Genomic DNA, 22,572 nt, shown 5'->3' on the forward strand with positions numbered 1-22,572 from the left:
GTGACCTACCCACTCCTTGCAGCCTTCGCTCGCACCTTCTCCAACACCCGGGCATCCCTGCACCACCTGCTCGGGCAGCCCCGGCGGGCTCTGGGACTTGCTGTGCGCGCTGACAGGAAGGCAAGCTCCAAACCCGTGCCTGGCAGACGGGCTGTCGCGGCTGCACCACCAGCAGGAGGAGGCGGAGAAGAAACTATTTCGCCCACCCAAACCCCATTCTGCGGGTGCTTCGCCGCTGCCGCTTCTACTGCCGCCGATCCGCGTTCGCGGGTTCGAACACCGCAGCGGCGGGGACGCTGGGTCCAGCGGGCGCCGGGAGGAGAACACCAGCGGAGACCTGAACTCGTGTGCCCCGCTCACCAGCATCTCTTGCCCACTCGTTCCTTCCCCAGCCCTTTAGAGAGAGGACCATGATTTGGAAACGCAGCGCGGTTCTCCGCTTCTACAGTGTCTGCGGGCTCCTGCTACAAGGTAATCCCCGCCCCGCCGCGGGGAGCATCAACTTGACGCCCATTCCCCATCATCATCATTCCACCCCATATTTCCACTCTTCCCTTTACGGTCCCCCAGTCCTCGGCGATTTCCACCCCCTCCCCCTACTCCCTGGTGCGGCAGGGGGCAGTGGCAGTTTGCACCAGCCCCTGGAATCTCTAGCGCTGGCTCAGCCCTGCCCTCCCAGCAGTCAGCCCCTTACGCGGCACCTTTCGCCTTTTCATTCACCTGGGCTTCCTTCATCTCACTCCATCCCTGCCAGCATCCCCCACCCACCCCACGCCTTTTGGCTGGCAACTTGTGTCTCTCTGAACATTCCACCCTCCCGACAACCCCCACCAGCCACCTCCCACATCACACTCATGACCGACCCTCTCCATCTCTTGTCGCTTTAACCTCCCCCCTTTCCGGGTCGCCTTTCCCTTTCCCCCTCTTCCCACCAGCATCGTATCTGTGTGTCTTTAAAAAGTGTGTGAGAGCCTGGGAGCGAGCTACCGAGACGGCGAGAACAGCAGCAGCGGCAGCACCGTGCGCATTGCAATAACATCCCCGGGGGGAAATGTGTTGTGAGACGTGTCATTCACCTAGAAAGAGAGAGGAGACTCTGTCTGGGATTAAAAAAAAGAAAGAAAGAAAGAAAGAATAAAAAGGGGAGGAAAGAAAAGAAGAAATGAATGAATGAACCAAGAAATAAAAAAAGAGGGAGAAAAGAGAAAAAATTAAGGGATGCAAGCTCACTTTAATAACACACTGACTTTTTATTATTCAGTCTGTGTCATTTCATTTGTTTTAATGCAGAGAAATCTATGTTCCCAAGCAGTTACTTTATTGCTAGGGGATTTTCGCTTAGATTCTCTACCTCTCCGTCTTGTTGCTGCCGCTTCTTTCCGTAATTAGTATTATCCTTTCACGTGAAATGTAAGAACCCCTGTGACCGCAGTGGAGGGAAACAGCACAAAACACTGTTATTATGCAAATCGCTGGGTTTGGATGTGGGGTGGCTGGGGAATCTGGGTTCACTTTTCCCCAGACCCTCTCTTTTGAAGAAGGGAGGAGGGGGCTGCGTGGAATGAAAGGATGATGCTGGTTATGGAATAAATGGCAATGCATGAAGTGGAGTGCATGGGGAGAGGACACTTGGGTGGTGGAGGCGGCGGAGGCGACGTGCTGGGCTGGGTGGGCAGGGGCTGTACGCCAGAAGATTGTTGCTTTGAAGGGAGTAGTGTAGAGATGTGGTCTGAGTGTAGCTATAGGGAGATGGATGAGAAACGGTTGATAGAATATTTTTAAGCTAGGGGACTGTTGATTTCTTGATAAAGCTTTGCTCACCTCTAACCCTCTGTCATCATTTGGGGTATTTACAAGAAAGATAAGTTGATCAAATTTATTTTTCCCTGGGTAAAAGGCCTCTGAAAGTAAGACACAGTAGACCCACAGGCGTGCAAAACCCAGTTGGCCTTTGGAGAATTTAAATGAGGTCAGTGAACCATCTTTCAGCAAGTTCTTGGAATGCATCCTCTATCCTGCCCTCCTCCGGGATATAGACTGGGGACCGGATTTTATTTATGCGTATTTATGAATGTGAAGGAAGGGGCAGCGGGCAGAATTTTCCTGAATTAACTCGCAGACTTTGCAGAGATACTTCTTATAATATCTTTGTGGCAATTTTGTTTTTTACGTTGCGTGTAAATTCAGATCTGTCATATGTGCCAGAATCCCCGTGAAGGCAGCCGGCACCTTCTCCCTGCTTACACCACCTCGTCCCATTTCTCACCGCTCACACCCCCATCCTCGCATAAGTAACCGGGGTGGCTGACACATTACTTGGGTTCTTAATCGGTGCTGAAACAGTCTCACAGAGACCCTACTTCACCTCTCAGTAACTTGCATTTCTCAGCTCTGCTCGGTCTGTGTGTGTGTGTGAGAGAGAGAGAGAGTGTGTGTGTGTGTATATGTGCGTGCGCGCGCGCGCTCCAGCATGCGCCGGGTAGGGGGAGTGTGATGGGAGGAAATCATTTAATTTGGTGATTGCGATGAAAATTCAACACCGCTAGATGTGTTTTTCCTGCCAATCTATGTGTGATGGCCCCGGCTGGTCATTGCACACACTGCTGGGCTGGCGCGAGCTTATTTATTATAGGGCATGTGGCCCTGGACTGCACTTGGGGTCGCCTCGTCTCTTCTTTCAACATTTCCCTGTGAATCGTCTATTCAGTGCAGTGCCAAATACCAGTTTGCTGGTGTGGCTTTCTCAGCCTGGAGAGACTCTCTGCGCAGAGAGACTCTAGCAGCAGCATTCAGGCATGGGTTTATTTTATTGAGTGTATAAACCAATGATTAAGACAGTACTGCTTTCCAAAGCACACTGGGGGGTGGGGGGAGGAAGGGGTGTGAAATGCACCACTGTGACCAGCAGCAGCACCAGCATTAGGTCCAAATAAATAAATAAACAAGCATCCTGTACAGCTACCAGGGAAAGAGCACCCGACCAACCATGAGTATCTACTTAGGAGCATCTTAGATTAGGCCATTTTAATACGCATACACTAAAAGAAGAGGTTTAAAAAAAAAAAAGAAGGGGGCACAGAGCACCGCTGGATTGTCTTCTCATGTTTATGGCTGCCTCGCATTTATCAAACCCTGTGCACAGACACATCGCACTTTGTTGATATTGTCAGTTTTTGCTCAGACAAATTGCTCATGCCTTCCTTGTCTTAGTCTTGGCTGAAAACATTGCTTCGGGGTTCAGATTTATGTTTCTTCCACTACTTTACTGTTTTAGTAGGACTTGGTTAGGTTGTAAAATGAAGGCTTTATTTTCAGCACATGGATTAATAGATACTTAGCAGATATTTTTCTATGCCCAGGGAGAGAAGGGTTGTGGGGCGGGGGGCCGGGGAATAGTGAGGGACTGATTTTGGCTAGGGGAAGTCTGCTCAGCCTGCAAGGAGTTATGACTAGGCAAATACTATAGTCAGTCAATAGCTTCGTATTTTTAGCTGTATCAGCACTATAGTAGTATTGTGACTTAAGTAATAATAATCAATTTATCTCTGGTGTTACTATTCCTTTTCTAGCAGGATGCATTGTTTTAGACAGGAAATCTCCTTTGAACATATTTGCTCTACGTTTTAATTCAGCCTATTTTATATTGTTACCAATATTTTTTACTTCTTCGGGGAAGCAAAATCAATTTTCTGGCTTGTTAGCACATGGAATGATAAGCCAGTGGTGAGAATCAAGTCAATGGTAAAGGGAGTAAAAATAAAAACACAAAACAAAAACAAAATGCAATATGAGGCCTACCTGATTCAATTCTGTAACACCTGACTGTCCTCATGGGGATTTCAGGCAATGAATAGTTAGACAGAAAATAAGTACTTCTGAACAGACTTCTGTTTCTAACTTAAGTATAACTTGTAACATAGACTACTTAGATAACACAGTTTGATTCAGTGTTAAGGTATAAGGCAACTTAGCTTATTTTTTCCCCCATCATAGAAAAAGGGAAATCTGGAGTACAGGTAGGGGATGCTTTAGAGAAATGATTTTTTTTGTTGTTTGTTTGTTTAAATGAGGAGTGAAAAAGCTTGCCACCTTTAAGAGGTCTGTAACTAAGACCTCTCTTGGCAAAAGAGGCAATCCAGGTTCAATTGCTAACCAGTGCTGGAGCTTTATCCCTTTCTGTGCCTGAGGGGGCACTGCAAAGATAAAGGGTCTCCCATGCAGCACAGGAAACAATCCCAGAAAGGGCAAGAGAAAGACAGGCAAAATACAACGGGGAATAGACATGCATACAGAGACCAGATTTTGTGGAGAACCTCATTTTTGTGCGTGGGGAATTGGTCTTATATAAAAACACATCCAGCACATACACTGGGGCTTTAGTCTTTTCTGCAATGGAATTCTGATTACTTATTAGTTACATTTAGTAAGAAAGATACTTAAAGCTCCATTGGGCATGCATATGACTTGCCTCACTATGTGTCATGAACCTCACCTTGTGTTTTTAGAAAGCACACTGTAATATGTGCTTATATACACCATCTAATGCCTATGCTTTCTAAAAGGCCCGTCTGTCCAGTTCTTTTACTCCCATCTATTGTAGCTTGTCAAGCTCATTTCTTAAGCTGAGTGCGATTCTTGGGATCTACTTACTCTTTCCTTTTATGATGATCAGAAACTTTGAAAAGTTTCTGGACGTAAGAGCCAATGACCATGACTTAAATAGCCAAACACCAGACGATTAGTAACTGAGAAAATCTCCCCTGCAAGGATGAGGAGTTTCTCGACTAATTTTGTATCAAGATATGGAAACATACTTCATTGTATTTTCCCTTTCTATAACTATGAGAACTCTAGAAACGAAAAATAACCAAGCTAACCATCAACGGGGATAAGCATTTCTGTGTCCTCCACTGGAAGAACAGATGCTAGAAAGCTATTTGTCCTACATTTAAATGGTGAGATAATGTCATTTTTCTCAAAGAAAAAAAAATTACTTAAATCATTTAAAGAGCAAACGGAAGTATAAAAATGTTGGAAGACATCCTAGGCATGCATTAGAACGTGGCCTGGAGTCAACAGCAACTCAACTCGTGTCAGTTTTCTCCTTTAAATGAGGAGTCTTTGGGATACCAATCATTAGAGACAAGGGAGATTTATTTATTACGGAGGATGTATTTCTAATCATACGACACACACCATCCCTCATATGGATGTTTTATTTGATCGTGCTGACTTGTGCTCTGTATTTATTGAGAAAATAGTCTTCATGGTAAAACCAGCTGGCTGAGTAGGTTGAAGAAGCAGAGAGAAGAAAAACCACAAACCAAAGACCTACAGACTCAGGAACTAAAGTCAGAAGCCTTCTGTTGAATTGGCAGGTATTTCTCTGGCTTACCCTCTTAAAACTGCGCTGGTGCCTGATGATTATTAAACAAGTCAATACTTGACACAAAATCAAGTTTCCTGAGGGCAAGCCCTAAGCCTTACATATCCTTGCAGTTTTCTTATCCTCATTTTATAGATGCTTAATAAATCATGTTGGATTGAATACTGGGTATGTCCTACTCAGTTCTGTTGGAGTTAAATGGGCTCTCCTCTGCATAAGGTATCAGCACTCATACTTTGTGAAATCATGTATGTCAGTTAATTTTGGCATTTTATGAGCCATGTTGGTTTATGAAACACTTTTCCTATAGAAAAGTACCGTATAAATAGTTCTTGATATTTATCTTTAAGTGAATTCAATCTGATTAGTTGTTAACATTGTTTACCTATACTTTTTTTTCCTTTTCCTTGATTAAAAATACCAGATATTTTATGTTAGATTAGATCATAAACTTGTGTCATGAAAAAATGAAGGGCATAAATTAAATTTACTGATTCAACCTAAAATATTTAAAAGGACAAATTCATTGCCAACATTTTATTTGAAAATGTCAAGCATTTTTGGAGTGCAATTCTGTAATATCCCAAAAAGAGGCATCTTCTGCAAATTCCTTGTGTTAAGAGGTGGGTGAGGATTAACCTAGAGCTGTGGCAGCTGAAGCCCCCTGCTGTGTGATGATGCAAATGGCATCTCTGGCCTAATGCTCTGCAGCAGCGGCAAACTCACAGGAAAGCAGTCATGTGGTATGAGAGTGAAATGGGAAGGCTTTTCATGGCTTGTAGTGGACATAAAATATCTTATAGCTTTTTATAACCAGAAATGATCCAGGATATTTGTCATCAGATGAGCCCATGAAAAAGCAAAAGTTAGAACATATATTTTGTTTAGAGATTAATGAAGAAATGCTAATGAAATTATCAACATTTTTCACCAAATGAATGGTGAACATTTTATTTTCTTGTAGACTAGCAGGGACATGTGTCAGTTTAATGAAGATGAATAGCAAAGTTAAAACAGGATTTCTATGCAGTTTTTTACATGTGTCCTAGGAACGGTTGGGCTGGGGAGAATTCTGTTATCCTTCTTTTCCTGTAGCCAGGCCTTTGGTCTCATTAGAATATTTCATATAAGAATACAGTAATCTTAAAAGAAATAGAGGTTAACTGTTCAGTGTATGATCAGATAGTTTATTTAGTGCCTTTAAGTGGAATTTGTGTTAAGATATATCAGTAGAGAGTGTTTCTTTTCTAAACACTACTATTTATCACACAGGTTCTTTAAGAAAAATAAGAGTTGTGGATCCAATGTTATGTACAGGTCTATCATGAAAGCCTATTAGATAACAGTAACTAATGCAGCTTCGTGTATTTTTGATTCTATTTGCCACAGAGCAAAATAAGTGAACATATTATACATATTGATTTTCATTCAAGAAATGAGCCCCGTTGGTCCTGTTAATATGTTCTGTAGATTTTCTTAAACAGATAAGAAATTGTTTTCATTGTAGAAGTAGGTAAGCTGTTTTAAAATTAAAGAATATTCTTCTGTATTAGGAGTCAGTTAAATATTAATGCTAAATCAAACATATAATTACTAAGAAAGGAAGTATTCCTTAGTCCCTTATTTTTATATATGCATATTATACACATTTAAAGTACATCATCATTTTTAAGATTAGTTTTTCTTATCAAATTCTTATCAAATCAGTATTTGGGGTTTTCAGAGATGCAGTGTAAGAGAAAAGGTAAGAGTTTGTTTTGTTTGCACTTGTCATTTTCTTTTACCTTTTCAATTAAGGTTAGGAGATGCACTTTTTAAATAAACTTTCTTAGGCCACAATGACTAGATTTTTCTCTTAAAAATCAGACAAGGTTTACGATTTCTGAAGTTGCCATAGAGTTGAGCATTTATTCTGGTTCTTCTTTTGTGCTCATGAAACTGAATGATAAGAAACTATTACTACCCGAAGGGACACAGAGCTAAAGTTGTAAGATCAGCCAGAGAGCGAGCTGGCCATTAATTATTCACATTGTATTTTAGAGGTCTTTGAAGTAAATATTAAAACGGGCATTAGTCAACTTAGGGGATAACACACTCTGAGTCAGCAGATAGTTCTCACTTGAATTTTTAAATTCTCTTTCAACCATTTCAGTGCTGAGGAGGAAGTCCCTCTCCAGTCGTAGTTCAAGAGTTCTACTGGGGGCTAGATCCTGATGTCATTAGGGAAATAAACATCTTTGTGCTTTAAGGAACATAAAGTCTTAAAGTCAAGATTTGATCATGCTTTTGTGTGCAAGTAATTTCACATTATAAGAATAAAAAGTCAAATGGAGTCTTTACTAAGTTTGTCTATTTTATGATGGCTAATTTACAGCAAGCATGCAGAGTTTAGCTAAAGTTGTCCTTGGGAACAGAGTGAGAAAGCACCTTTCCTGACAAGGACGTGCTGCCGACCGCTAAGTGTATAGCCGGATTATTGATCTGGTGTAATTTATAAAGCCAATTAATTTGTTCTTGTAAAGAAATGTTTTTAGCTCCGAGTTAAAATTGTTTGCATTTAAAAATGCAGGTGCCTCCCATAATGATTATTTAAACATCGAAGCCTAAAGTTTGTAGTGTCAAGTACGTCTTTATTTCTTAATAAATGTATATTTCACATTAGCTTGGGCCATATCCCCTGTGGGGAAAAATGTCCCTGACACCTATACCTTCTGTTCATTCTCGTTTTTTGTGTTTTTTTTTTATATATGCCCTCTGCTTTTCAATCTGGAGTTGTAGACTTAGATTGAAATGAGAATGAATTACCAATTAGAATATTTACATTTAAAAGCAAATAAAAAATATGCAAAAAGGGTCTCCTTTAATGGCCCTTTCTTTACTGCTATTTTATGTGCTGAACTCTGAATAGTAACTCAGCTTCCTTTCTACGCTCTAGGAATATAAGGTCTCTCCATTCCCTGACCATATCACTGACCAGAAAGACCCATTAAAAAAATTAATGGGGAATGAAGAATAGTTGAAGAAGGAGCATTTTGTTACATGATATGTAACAAATCTGAATTTGGACCGATGGAGCGTTTTTCCTTTTGACTCCCCCAAGCCATACACCCCAATGTTTTATCATGAATAAGACATGAACAGTGTGTGTTTAGTTGCTACTGGTTTTGTTGTCATTGCATTTTTTTTTTAAGAGTTCCACCTCCTTAGTCTCTTAATAAAAATGGTAAAAAGAGGAGGAAAGGAATGTGAGTGAGTCAGCCAGCCAAACTCGCAGAGCCGCGGCTGGCAAAGCCGCCTAAATTAGCATATGCTAGGCTGAGTATTTCCCAGTGTTGTTACATAATCCCTTTCTAATAGGAAATCAGTTCTCATACTTAACCCTTTCAGGAAGTTGGGAATTCTCCCACTGTTATATTTTTATTTTGCTTCATTTATTTTCTCATGAATTGTGTAAATCTGGGTGGAAGGGCTTTATGTCGAGTTCCTTTTTTTTTTTTCCTTCTTCAGTTTTCTGTACACAAATGTTCCATTCTATGTCCAACTTCAGGATTCAAAAATCAACTTTTCTATAGCTTTCACTGAGGGGATCTAATTAGCATTTTAGTCTCCCTTTACTCACGTGCAGCTTTCTTTTGAAAATGTATTAGTTCTATGAGGTTCCCCTAAGGATTCATAATACTCTAGTTTGTTACATATACTGTGATATTCAGTGTGCCTTCATTATGCACGTGTCCTCATTTCAAAGCCTTTTCAGGGATCATGTGGGATAGAACAGGGGTCTGGCTGTAAGTTCACTGTCATGTATTAATGTGTAGGTGGTATTCAGAGAAGGATGTTTCTAAAGGCAATTATCTATCTATGACTCCAATATAGCAAGCAGTTACTCAGACTCTGCACTTAGTAGTTACCCTGCCAAGGCAGAATTAAATTCACCATTGTGGTACATAATACAGTATCTGTTATTTAGAAATAACAGATACTGCTCTGGGAATGAAATAAAATAATGAGTGAAAATGTGTATTCCTTACCCTGAATAGAGATTGTTCCTTTCACACTCCCAAACAAAAAGAAGAATCAGAAATTGTCCCTGCGTCGATACTCTATTCCCAAACTAGCCCATTAACACATTTTGCTATGGTGAGATCTGGAAGTTTTCCTGGTTATTATATGAGGCTACAGATTTTTAAATAGTATTAATTGCCTGCAATCTTCAGGAACTGCCAAGTGTCAGTGCATTGCAAAATTTTAGACATATTTTCAGGTTCTGATTTGGATGCAATTTGAACTGTGAAAATATAGAGGAACGTTGAAGTCAACAGAGAAGAGAGAAAAAAACCCATCTTTTTAAAAAGCCTTCATATGTGGAGGGATTGCTATAAGAATTGGGCTGTTCAGTACGTGTTATTTATAAGTACACATTATCATTTATAAGGAGGATTATTTTCCTATATTTCATGAGCTTGAGAGTGCATTTACATTGCATCCTTAGACTTACACCTATTACTCTGGCTTATGTCATAAGAAAATTTCGGTTTAATTTATAAATAAAACTTGTGTGGTTTTCTTTTTTTATAGCTACAGCAATAAAAAGCATTTTATAAAATTGATATAATAATTATTAAACTAATTTTTGTCTTATCATTTTACACAGTTACATAATTTTTCAAACTGTGTTATTATTAGTGCTCCAATCATTCTGGCAGTGCTTGGAACGCTTACATTTTTTGAGCAGAATCTGGTCTTTTTGTTTTAATAGACAAAATAATGCCTTCTGCCCTTTAGTGATTATTTAAAGCACTTATGCCTTCTTAGTTTGGAAGAGAACTAAACGTTTTATTTCATCTGTTCTATGTAATCTTTCCATGTATTTTTAGTCTAGCATTTTTAAGGTTATGTATTTATCTGTCTGTCTCCAGTAGACTCTAGGCCCCCAGAGTACAAGATCTTAGTCTTCCTTTTATTTCAAGTGCCTAATCTGGTGTGTGTCTTTTTATAATGTTTTCATTCCATTGATCAATTTGTTTTCTTACAGTGCATCTAATCTTGACACAACTCTTTCATTGGACCCAGATAATATTTAAGTATTTATGTTGTAACTGCCAACATGCCAATACAGTATTCTAAAATAGAATAAATATTTGCAGTGACTTTTCATTTGAATGTGATATACAAGAAGATGACAAAAATGGATCCCAAGAAACACAAATCATCTAAATAATGATGCACTTTACAAAACATGGATGCATTAACAGTCCGTTCAATGTTGCACTGTGAACATTCGCCTCCAAGCTTTGAATCTTGATTTCTTTGAGTATCATAACCCCCTATCTTTTCACTATTTTCTAAAGATTTTATCTCTACCTCCAAAAATATCCTTGGTGATGATTTTGGTTAAGCATGGAGCCACGTCACCTTATGTTTCTGCTGGATTAGCCAGCATTTCGGATAAATGTATAAACAAAGAGGAAGCGGAGAGTGCAAGCTGACCTTGATCCGATCCGTCAGATTATGAGTAGAGACTGACCTGCTTTTGTTATTGCCAGGCTACCAAGGAGAGCTTCTCTGATTAGATCCTGAAGTAGCCATCCGGGTACATTCTTCTCAGTTAACTGGAAGGAATTTTGTTTTATTTATAAGGCCTGTAAAAAATTCTAATTATTGGTCTTTTTTTTTTTAAATAATTATTGCTTACTTATACGTCTGCATTTGAGGACACATGTTTGCACTGGTTGAATTTTATCTATTTCTCCTTTTGCATTTGAAAGCCAGAGGGAGATCAGATGGGACTATTAACTGCTTTTTTTGAGGAGAATTTAAATATAGTTACCGGGAGCTGAATACTGCAGGAGGAAAGACTCTACAGTTTGTAGTGACTGTACTTTCCCCATAAAGTATTTTAAGTATGCTTTTCCTAAAACGTTCCAGTGAAATGTAGCTTCTCCTAAAAGTCATATAGTTTATCTTCACGTTAAAAAGAAATTGATTTTTTTTCTTTTTTTATTTGCTGCAGTTTTTAGCTGGGACTGGGTTTGAACCCGCCACCTCCGGTATATGGGGTTGGTGCCCTACTCCCTTGAGCCACAGGTGAAGCCCTTAATTGATTTAAAAAAAAAATCAATCTCCCTGTTGTCTTTTGGATGTTTGACTGTTTTGACTTATTATTTGAAAAGGTACCATTAAGCAGGCTAACAAGATTTACCTTACGTAAGGTGCTGAAATCGCTCTATCATCCTCATGGAGAAACATACATTCAATAAACACATATCCAATGTAGATTATATTAGCTCAATTTATTAAGGGTTATTGTTAGTTCATAGAGTTGATATTAAAAGCTATATTTTCTCATGGCTTCTATTAATACTTGGTCTTGTTGTATGTTACAAAATATCTGTGAAGATTATACTGGATTTTTCTTTTGCTCCCTCCTGGGTCCTTGGTCTTGGGAACTGAAAATGAATTCAGGGACCACAGACAAGCAGAAGTTTCTTTAAACTTTAACTCACTCCCTTCTGCCCATTGGCCTTCTGTTCCCATGGGGTGGTTTTCTCTGCCCAGTCCCTGGGGGAGGGTGAGGTCCTCCCTCTTATGTCCTGCCCAGCAACTTAAAGGGACCAATGGATCCACAGGTCACACTGGCACTCTGTGGTGGTCATGACACAGCCTGCAGGGGATTTTCCAGGGTTGCTGACTATGCCCAATGCGCTTTATGGAGCCCCTTCCTTCTTCCCCTGCCTCATTTTCCCCTATCTCTACCTAAAGCCTTCTGGCTCCTATCAACACTATAGCTGCAGGAGAATCACTGTCTTTTCTAATGTGGCTTCTGTTTAGCTCTGGGTGATTGACTTTCTAAAGACTAGAGCACAAACAGGAAGGTCATTTGGGAAGCAATTTTTATTAACTGTTTCACAGTTTGGATGAAAAAATATTAACATATTATTGAATTTTATTATGTTAAGCATATTCCTATACATCTATAGTTGGGTATAATATTTTAATTTTTTATGCATACCACATAATCTCTAATTTACTGGAAAAGTAAGGAAAAGCTACACCTTCCTGTTTCTCAACAGTTTTAGTCATTATGATCCACTCAGAAATTCAATTTTATTTATTTATTTATTTATTTATTTATTTTGCAGTTTTTGGCCAACGCTGGGTTTGAACACACCACCTCTGGCATACGGGGCCAACGCCCTACTCCTTTGAGCCACAGGTGCCACCCTACAGAAATTGAATTTTAATTTAATGGATGGACTCATTTGTTATCTAAAATGCTAAAACATGTCAAACCAACATTCTTGTCCAGAGTCACCAAATTAAAAACAATACCTATAATATTCATCAAAAAAAATGCTGTAGTATGAACATTGTCTTATAGAAAGTTGTGATGCCAATAAGCATGAAAAAGAGGTGTGTGTTCAATAACATTTATAAGCATATTTTTAAAGATTAAGTAAAACTTATAAAGGATAATTTCATGTTCATTGTTTGTTTTTTTAAAAAATGAACATAGATATTCTATGGGTTAGGTTAGACTAATTGTACTATGAAACTTCAAATCTATCCATACCATTTTACTTCCAAGCAGTAGCGAAGATGAAGGTATTACTAGAGAGATAAGCAGTCATTAGTTTCTCAGAGGACTGGTGGCTGTCTCTAAATTCATATTTACTTCGTCTTGCTTTAAACAATTTTATTGACTGTACAAGTATGAACTATCAACAAAGCAGAACATAATATCCTGGAAGATATGACCTCCTCAGAGTACATATTGTAATAAAAGAAATATATTTGCTGAGTATGGACAGAATGGGGAGGCTAATATTTTTATCATTTAATGATGGTCTTTTTTTGTTGTTGTCGTTCCCGAGACAGAATCTCACTCAGTTGCCCTGGGGTTGAGTGCCATAGCATTATAGCTCACAGCAACTTCAAACTCTTGGGCTCAAGTCCCAAGTAGCTGGGACTATAGGCACCTGCCACAAGGCTGGGCTATTTTTTGGTTTTCTTTTTAGAGAAGGGAGGGGGTCTCCCTCTTGCTCATGTTGGTCTTGAACTCTTGAGCTCAAGAAATCCAAAGGCCTTGGTCTCCCAGAGTGCTAGGATTATAGGCATGAGCCAGCAGGCCTGACCTGATATTCTTATTATAAGATAAAAGTAAAGCAAATCAGGCATTAGGATTTTCCTCCTAAGATCTCCCACCACTTAGTTGTCCCATGAAGAAGCACAGGAGTGAGGTGATAAAGGAGGAATAAGGAAATAAGAGATACTTCTAATCCTTGGGTAGAACATAAATAAGGACACAGTCTGACTGCAGCCAGAGTGGACGTGGTGGTCAAGTTGGCATGGTGGGCGTGATTTTGTCCTTGAAGTTCTTGATTCTGTAGTAGTGGGTGGCAATATCCCTGGGCTAATGCAGGCTTTGATTTTGAAGTGCCCTGCAGCAGCAAGATGTAATGGTGACAACCAGGAGGCCCTGTCTTGGAGGCCTTCAACAGCTTCCTTTTCCTGCAACTTAGTTTCTTCCCCTGCAGACTGAGGGTTGGAACCACATCCATTCCTTGGCGATGTGTTGTAGAGGGAACTTATGGATGAGTGCAAACTGTTGAAATGGCATTTTTTTTCTTTCCATCTAAACATATTTTCTAACACAGTCAGTATAACATTAACTTAAGGTCTTAAAATAACATTTACTAAAATTTAATTTTTACATCCATCCCATGCATTATTCAGTGCTTAAAGTTTTTACATATGTAAACAGATTTTTATTCTGATATATGTGCCTATATAAATTTAGGAGCTATTCTTTTTCTATCAATGAATTTTACAAATTAATTTTGTAGTCATCAGCTTGAGTTTGGGCCATACGTACGTTTCTTAGGAAATTCTATTTCTTAGATCAACTCTGAAAATTAGGAAATTGTGGCTCCGTTAGTCATTTTTATTATTAGGAACTGACTGAATTAGGTTTTTCAATTTTCAGCTCAAATTGATTTTTCTGTACATTTGATGTGTGCGTAAAAAATTTCTATGATAAGAACTCAGCCGCAGCTCAGACTTTGGACTTTACCTTATACATGCAAATAATGTAACCTAATTGTACCTATCCTCATGTTACCCTAAAATTAAAAAGGAACTTGATGATTATTTTATTCTCCACAGCCTTTGGCTTTCTTAAGCATAACTTAGTAATTCACTGATTCATGTTTTAACAAATACCTACCTATTTGAAGCCAGTGTTATAAATGCTGGAGATACAAGTGAACAAAATGGAAATGGCTTTTGCCCCTGTGGAGTTTACAAACTATTGGTGGCCACATAATATATAAATCAAATTACATAGATCTTCATTCTTTTTTCTGAATTAAAAATAAAAATTCTACTTTTGTAGTAATATATTTTCAGCAGCAACAGAATAAGAATAAGGATATATCAAGGAGGATGTGAAATCACTGATTTAATATCAATGCCATAAACCTCACTGGGCTTTTAACATTTTTTATTTAAGCTTAGATTAAAAAGCTCTCATTTCCTCCAGCCGTTTATCCTGAAAACATTCTCAGTATGATACCGGTTTCTTTCTTTCTTTCTTTCTTTCTTTCTTTCTTTCTTTCTTTCTTTCTTTCTTTTTTATTAATACAACTTGAAAGAAGCTGACAAGTGAACAAGAAATATTCAAGCATGCTGTATTCTAACTGATTTGTTCGCGAGGATGATTCATTTAATTTCATAAAGGCTCAGTGGGCCAGAACAGTAGATGACCAGGTCAGGAGAGGGAATGTAGGGGGGAAGAGGTCTGTGAGAAGGATCTATGTAACAAGCAACAATATTTAGTTTTTTAGAGCTAGAGTTCTGCTTGAGCAATTCCGATGTTACCAGCGACAGTCATTTAAAGAGCTGCCGATGCCTCAGGGAAAACATTTTTAAAGTGTCCTATCTAGAAACAATGCTCCTTGTACTGTGTCGTATATATTACAACTCCGTCCCTTGCTTATATTACACTATATTGTGCCTGATTAAAACCTGTTCTATAGCTTTTTGAGAATGCCGATTAAATGTTGTTTCTGAAGCCTTTCTTCCTTCTCCATATGCTCTGTATTTCTAGATTGAAATATTAACCACCCGATAAGCAAAGCTGGAGAATAGGTGGGAACCCCATTTAAGAACTTTAAAAATAAAATGAATTTTATATACAGTTCTTTAAAACAGTCAAGAAGGTACATGAACAGCCTAAAAATATTCTTGGCCTCATTCCTTTAGTATTTAACTTTGATGGCTCCACAGTGGAAATGCTGAGGTCTTTCTAATAGAATATATGGTATTTTTGAATGTTCTTATTTACTGGCTAGTGCTATCTCTGGAATATGTGATATACAGATATTGTAGCTAATATGATTCTGCGTAAATTTTGTTTAATGCACACTTTGAAGATCATATTGGTGGTGTTCTCGCACATATCATTATATGTTTAGAGATCTGTGTATTTGGATATACGCAACAGTACAAGGCAGTTTAAAAAATTTCAGCTTACCCATTGCTTCGAGTTCTAATTTCTTTTTATTTTATAAGAGACTTTAAAATTAAAGCAAGTCAAGTAAATGCTGTGTTGCAGGTAATAATTTGCTAGAGTGTGGTTTTATAGTCAATGCTTTATTTTGAACATGTATTCAGTTTTCCAGTGTCAGAGATGCATACGTATTTGGAAGCTTTCACAGAGGGAACTAGGTGGTGCTGTTTTGTCATCTTTGTGTCTTAATGGTTTCTTTGGTCCTGCTCTGTTCATTAAACACTTTCATACAAGAACTACACTAAGTCAGGTGCAGTTTAGGCCTCCAAGTGACATGATTTTTTAATAACCTACTAAGTTTATATTGGTCTTGTAGTTTTATTTCCAGCACTGTTTTTTTTTTCTTTTTTTGTACAGCAGATAAAATTTCTTTCCTAAGCAGCAAAATACATCACAATTTACTACTTAGCTCATTTCTTTAAGGCTTAAAATCTTTAAATTTTTATGTTACCATGTCTTTTTAAAACTTTGGCTTTTTACTTGCCAAAGTGTTTATTATTATTTGAGTCAGAATTTAAAATAGTAACATTTTGTACGTTTTAAGAGTTGATTTAATTTAAAGTGCCACAAATAACCAAGCTCACGAAGACATATTTGTAATGATTATCTGCAGTGTCACAAATTGTATTAAATCTTTACATGAAAGGAAACAAATCTATCCGTTGGAAGAAAATTCTATTTGTCTAATTCACCTCTCTGTTAAGGAAAACTGGTCTCAATCAGGGTGTCTGTTATTCTTTTCAAATTTCTGGACTTGATTAAGCTAATTGTGCCTTTCCATAATCTTTGGTTAAACCTAAATAAATAAAGAACAATGTCACTCCACTCTCCCTATATGTTTAGTACACTGGTATTTCAGAGGTATGTTTTCTTAGTATGCGGTCTAGATTCTATCAGATACCTTAACATTTTGGAAATGCAGCTAAGAGAAAATCTATAAAGAAATGTAATTTATTCTATCAATTATTATTCTTTCTTCTGTATACTATTTTGATCTATATTTCTTAATGATGTTGCAGTACCATTTATGAAGAGTGTATCATATAATTCATTCTCTAATGAAAACCTTGTTACAAAATGATGATAAACTACTCAAGAGTTCTGCCCAGATGCCTCCTTACAGAATGGCAGTCTACATAATATCAGTTCAAATGGAGAAAAATAACTCATAGCCCTTATTTCTGATATAAAAAAACCATCTTGCTGCTATTTAGATCATAAAACATTTAAGTTTTACCTTAATAGAGAACTGAGTGTTCTATAGAAAACTCTTTGTGTTTTCTGTTATCTTCCAAGTCTTTTATCTGTGGGAGACAGAATCAATACGAATTTCAAAATGGTTCCACAGGATATCATCTTACAATGTCGAGAGATAATCTCAGAGATGAACATCTTCCAGACTAATAAACGTCAGTGAGAGCATTGCTAGACTTCTGTGCTCATGTCTGGCCTCCCCAAATAAAATAAAATCATGAGTTTAGAATGGGAGAACTGATGAAGGGAACCAGGATTTTTTTTTTTTTTATTTACAAGAAATGCCTTCATTTCTATCAAATGAAAATTTTCCTAAGAAAGATTAGGTAACTCCTGGTTGTATACAGTCATGGCCTTTACAGTGTAAAGAAACCTACTGGGAAATGGATTTAAAAAATTAAGATTATATAAACAGTATTATGTTTGGGATAATAGTATGTGTATTAAAATACTTTCTAGCTTTTAAATACTATAGTTATGAGAGTAAAGCTTGGGTTGAAGGAAGAAATTACGAAAGGCATTCATAGATTTACCATGTCTGCATGCTCAAAAGTATGTGTTCACGAAAAATATTTGCTTTCCCTTTGAAAGCTGACATTTTGTCAGGAATGCTAACAAGAGATTATTCAACTTTGATATGTTAGATATTAGATTTACCTGATGCGGTAAGACTCATTAGGACCAACGATTTTCTGATGGACTATTTTTAAAATACACCATATTTTAAGTAAAGCATGATATTTAGTGGATAAAAATCTAAATCATAAGTGAATATATCTTAGAATTATTTCTCCTTCAAAAACATGAAACGTCTATTGGCTATTTTAGTTAATTTCTTAAGTATCAAAAAAAAGCCCTTATATTTGGTGATAATCCAATGATTACTTATAGTTGTAAAATTAGACTGAAAGATGAAAACACTTATCTGGAAATATGTTTCTGCTTGGAATGAGGCTCTTGAGTTCATATCACTATGTTCTCTGCATTTTTTAGTATCTTATGTTCATTTTTTTTCAGGGAGCTTTCATTAGAATAAGAAGAAGCTCTTTTTACAATTATTTTTGTTGACAATGAATCTCAGGCATTATAGAAAAGCCATTAGCTATTAGTAATCAATGGCAGCAACATCATTCTAGCATGCCATCTTATCTTGGAAACTTGGGAAACTTTTCCCTTTGGAAACTTCTATAGAGGTTTCCTTTCATCTTGCCACGTTTTATCAATGATCAAAGATTTATAGCTCATGGATCTAAAGGTGGTTTTACTTTAAAAGGTAGACTAAACAAAAAATAAACCCCAAAAGCAATAATAAGTAAGAGATTTCTGGATTTCTTTTGAGATCAAAGTCAGACGGCAAAATAGGTGAAAATTCCAGAAAAAAGACTGATGGTAATTAAGAGAACAAAAGCAATAGTGTGATGAAAAAGATAGATTTAGATCTTTTGTACTTTTAAGTTTATCTTTCTTTATTACATGGATAGAATTTCCAAAGAAGAACTGATGTGGAATTGTAGCTGATATCAGCAAATCAAGGCTTCAAGGACCCAACGGATACTGACATCATCCCACATGGTGAAAGAGATTTGAATAGAACTAACTGAGAAGTTAGTATTGTATTTGGTGTAGCACGTCCAGAGCCTAATTGTTATGGAAGAGCACTGATAATGAAGAAGCTTAATATCATTAATAGGTTTAAATAATAGTAACCACATAGGACCAAAAATAAAATAGTAACCTTTGGGGAAAATATATTTCCTTAAACTTAATATACTCTCATGTACAACTTATATCAAACTAAGAGTTTTCAAACTATGTCTTCCCTAGTTGGCCTTGATTATGTCAAGATTTAATTTATCTTAAAATTAGTACTCTGGTCTCTCTCTGTTGGCATTAATATGCATGAAAGTAATGGAATGCAATCATTAGGGCATGCTGGTGTTTTATAGGTCAATCTCAGGAGAAACTCTATGGCTATACAGATTACAAATTTTCAAGTTTTCAAAAAAAGCTTATTGTTGGCTCGATATATTCAGATATGGAACTGGGAAAAGCATCCCAAAGAACAGTCCTTAAAAGCAGCAATGGTTTCATTGTTGATTTGTTTTTGATAGCTATTGACTTCACCAGACAACCAAACGTACAAAAGCAGTTTCTATATTAAATTCCTAATGTGCCAATCAGCAGCTGTTTCAAAGGGACTGTTGCTTACTTGAAACAAGAATATTAAATCTGGAGAGAACTTAACGCTTAGGGAAGCCACCTTCCTTATCCGGAAGACTTCTGAAATAAAGGCACTTGGGAAACAATTTGTCTTCTTATTTCATATCAACAAACAAAATATATAGTGTAAATTAGATATGCGTGACAAGCATTTAGAAATGGAAAAAGGTACATTTGCTAATCTAATCAGTAAGACATTAATCTAAATGTGCTAATAATCTTACATTGTCCCCCACGACATTATCAAAGACATCAGTGTCACTGTCGGGAATTATATTTTATCTTGTTAATGTTTGCCTATTTTCTGCCCTTTTCCTACTGGCTGGTAAGCTCCGTGAGTGCAGGGATACCTTTTACTGTTTTCATCTTCTACTTTTAGAATATTGTGTGGCATACATTTGTTTAAGTAGCATCTGTTGTCTGAATGAATATAATGACTTTATTTTTAAATAGAAGATTCTTTACCTTTTGATCAACTTCCTACAGAGAACAGAAATCAAATTAACACTTGTATTTGAAATACACTTTACATTAGTAATAACTCAGTAGAGTTGTTTTTTCTTAGACATATCAGAACCTGTTTTGATTGTATATCATTGGTTATTTGAAAACATTTGGAACTATATTTATATGTTTATGGCATAAGACTTAAAGCCTAATGCTAGTGTTGCTCATTTAAAACAATAAAAGGGAAAACAGAGCAGAGGAATTTACTTGCTGGATGCCATAGAGCCCTTTTTGAAGTATTCACTGAATTTCCTATGTTAGTTTGTCATTGCTAGGAGTTAGGGAGGTGGATGTGTGTGTGCGTGTGTATGTGTATGTTCTTAATATCGGAAATTTGTCTGAAGTTATGAAATTATAACTGAGTTATAGGAAAACAATAAAACTAAAGATCATAATAGGCCATTGGGGAAATTTTCCATAAGAAATATGTTTTAGGAAAATCAGATATACTTTGAGAATAAACTCGGCTGCACTTTAGATTTACACATGATCTCATTGCAACCCTATTTAAATGTTATTTCAGTGGCAATGTAGTGTAAATGCAAAGTACAAGGAGTAGGGTATTAAAAATTAAAGCTCCGATTATGCCTGTGCCACTGGCTTTCTCCATTGCCCAGGGAAACAGCTCATCTCTCTAGAAGTCCGTTACTCAGAGGGTGTTAGGCTTGGATCATTTCCAAGGTCACTTTTCAACTTAAAGATTGACTCCAATTCAGCAGATGAAATTAAATTAATGGATATGCTTCACAAAGGTTGGATATGATTATATCTTTTTCGTTAAATGAAAAACTTTCAAGCAAATTGTCATAAAGTGAAGACATATATTATTAGTAGTGTTTATAAAATTCCATGATGTACAATTGTCTACTGTGTTTTAAAATTTTATGACATTTATTCATGTATACATTGGTCTATTGGCATACTTGTAGATCTCTAAGTATATAAATCAATAAATTTTATTGTTAAATAATTCCATTTGTTTGAAAAATGCGTGTGCCTGTGTATATACCTTATTGTATTTCCGACTTTTCACCCTATCCTCTATAAAGAGAGCCAGAAATAACTAAAAGAGATATCTTTGAAGAAATTTTCATTTTATGAAACACTTTTAAGAAAAATCTTAAATTATTTGAGATTATCACCCTTAAGTCGGGGAGGAATGGAGAATTCCAGGAAGACTGGAATGAATGAAGATCATTTTACACTGAGCGCCATAAACAACTATTTTTATGTTCATTAAGGTTCAAAACAAAGATAATTGTTCTTAAACTACTCCAAGTGTACTCTCGATTTTTATTAAGAAATAATTTTCAGACAAGACTCCTTGACTTTAAAATAGGAGGCAGTGAAATGCTTTGTTAGTGTCTAACAGGATGGATTAATGTTTTCATCTTTGTTGGAGTATTTAAAAGTGTGCCATCTTCAGGTTAGAGTCAGAGAACTGAAGGGCCTCAGATCAGGGGACAGGTCCTCATGAAACCACTTTGCACAATTTGCAATTAATCACTTGTCAAATAGAATTTGTTGTTAAGAAAGTCAAATGCTTATTTTTTCCTTTGTACGTATGTCGTGAAATAAAGGTTATTGATTGATTTAGTGTAGATTTCATAAGAATCCTAATCATACTCATACAAAGAGTTAAATTCTCTGCATTCTGGGAGCAAATGCAAAGCCAGGGCAGAGTGTTTATAGGCGATCTGGAAGGTCAGTCCTCAGACTAATTCACCGGCAGCCCCAGATGCCTGGCTAAGCTGCCAACACAGTTGCTTTGGAGTCTGCCAGAAAGTCAGCTGCAGCTGCGGGGAACAGACTTTTTTTTTTTTTTTTTTCTTCCACCCATTGCTAAGCCTGTGGATTTTACAATTGCCATGGAAAGAACAGAATTAGAAAATGTAATTCAGGGTGATGATCACCTCACTTACCCTATTAATGGGTTTCAAAGTAATTTATTATGAACAGCAAAATATAAACAAGAGGTTTTGCACATGTGCATGTTCTCAAATAATCCGTTTAGTCACATTCTGAAAACCAATTTGGTGAGATTGCCTTCCAATTTCAGATTCTATCTTCTTCATTTTTTGAATTCCTGATAAAATAACAACAATAATAATAATGGCTACCTTTTTAAGTTGTACCCCTATCTGCCACTGGAGAAACAAATCTGCTGGTTACTGGTAGAGGGGGGCTAGTGTGGTGTGGTTTTAAGATCACACCCTGGCCTCTGATCTTCCTTTGCTGTACAATTTTGAACAAGAGATTTTGCTTTTCTAAGTTGAAGGTATTTCACCTGATAATTGTGATAAAAAGCTCAAAGTTTACAGGGAGAGTTAACTAGTTAATATAGTAAAAATCCTGCTATCAAGTCAAGAAAATATAAGCCTCCAATAAAAATATAGATAAAGTGAAAGAATGAAAAACGTTAAATTCAAAATTTGTATTGGGTCCTCAAATTTCTGAATGCACATGGCCCAGTGGCACCTTTGAAAAGTTTCCAACGAGGCACCCATGCATGTGTATTTGTGTATTAAAAGCCTAGACTTCTCCACTATGGAATTCATCCATATAACGAAATCTCATTGGCAACCCTGAAATTTATTAAATAAAAATTTGGAAAATCATAAACTTCTTTTTTTTTATA

General features: G+C 37.0%; 1 protein-coding gene across 2 annotated transcripts in view; it reads left to right on the top strand.

Moving 5' to 3' along the window:
- The window catches only part of CADM2 (cell adhesion molecule 2), a 1,018,247-nt gene continuing 995,675 nt past the window's right edge, over positions 1-22,572 (top strand). For both annotated transcript variants that reach the window (XM_012801497.2, XM_003783925.3), the window contains exon 1: positions 1-471. In XM_012801497.2, the coding sequence (XP_012656951.2) occupies positions 411-471 (61 nt within the window). In that variant the 5' untranslated portion in view covers positions 1-410. The remainder of the gene's footprint in view (positions 472-22,572) is intronic.

Source organism: Otolemur garnettii, unplaced genomic scaffold, assembly GCF_000181295.1.
Source record: "Otolemur garnettii isolate 467f Iridium unplaced genomic scaffold, OtoGar3 scaffold00009, whole genome shotgun sequence".
Taxonomy (NCBI): domain Eukaryota; kingdom Metazoa; phylum Chordata; class Mammalia; order Primates; family Galagidae; genus Otolemur; species Otolemur garnettii.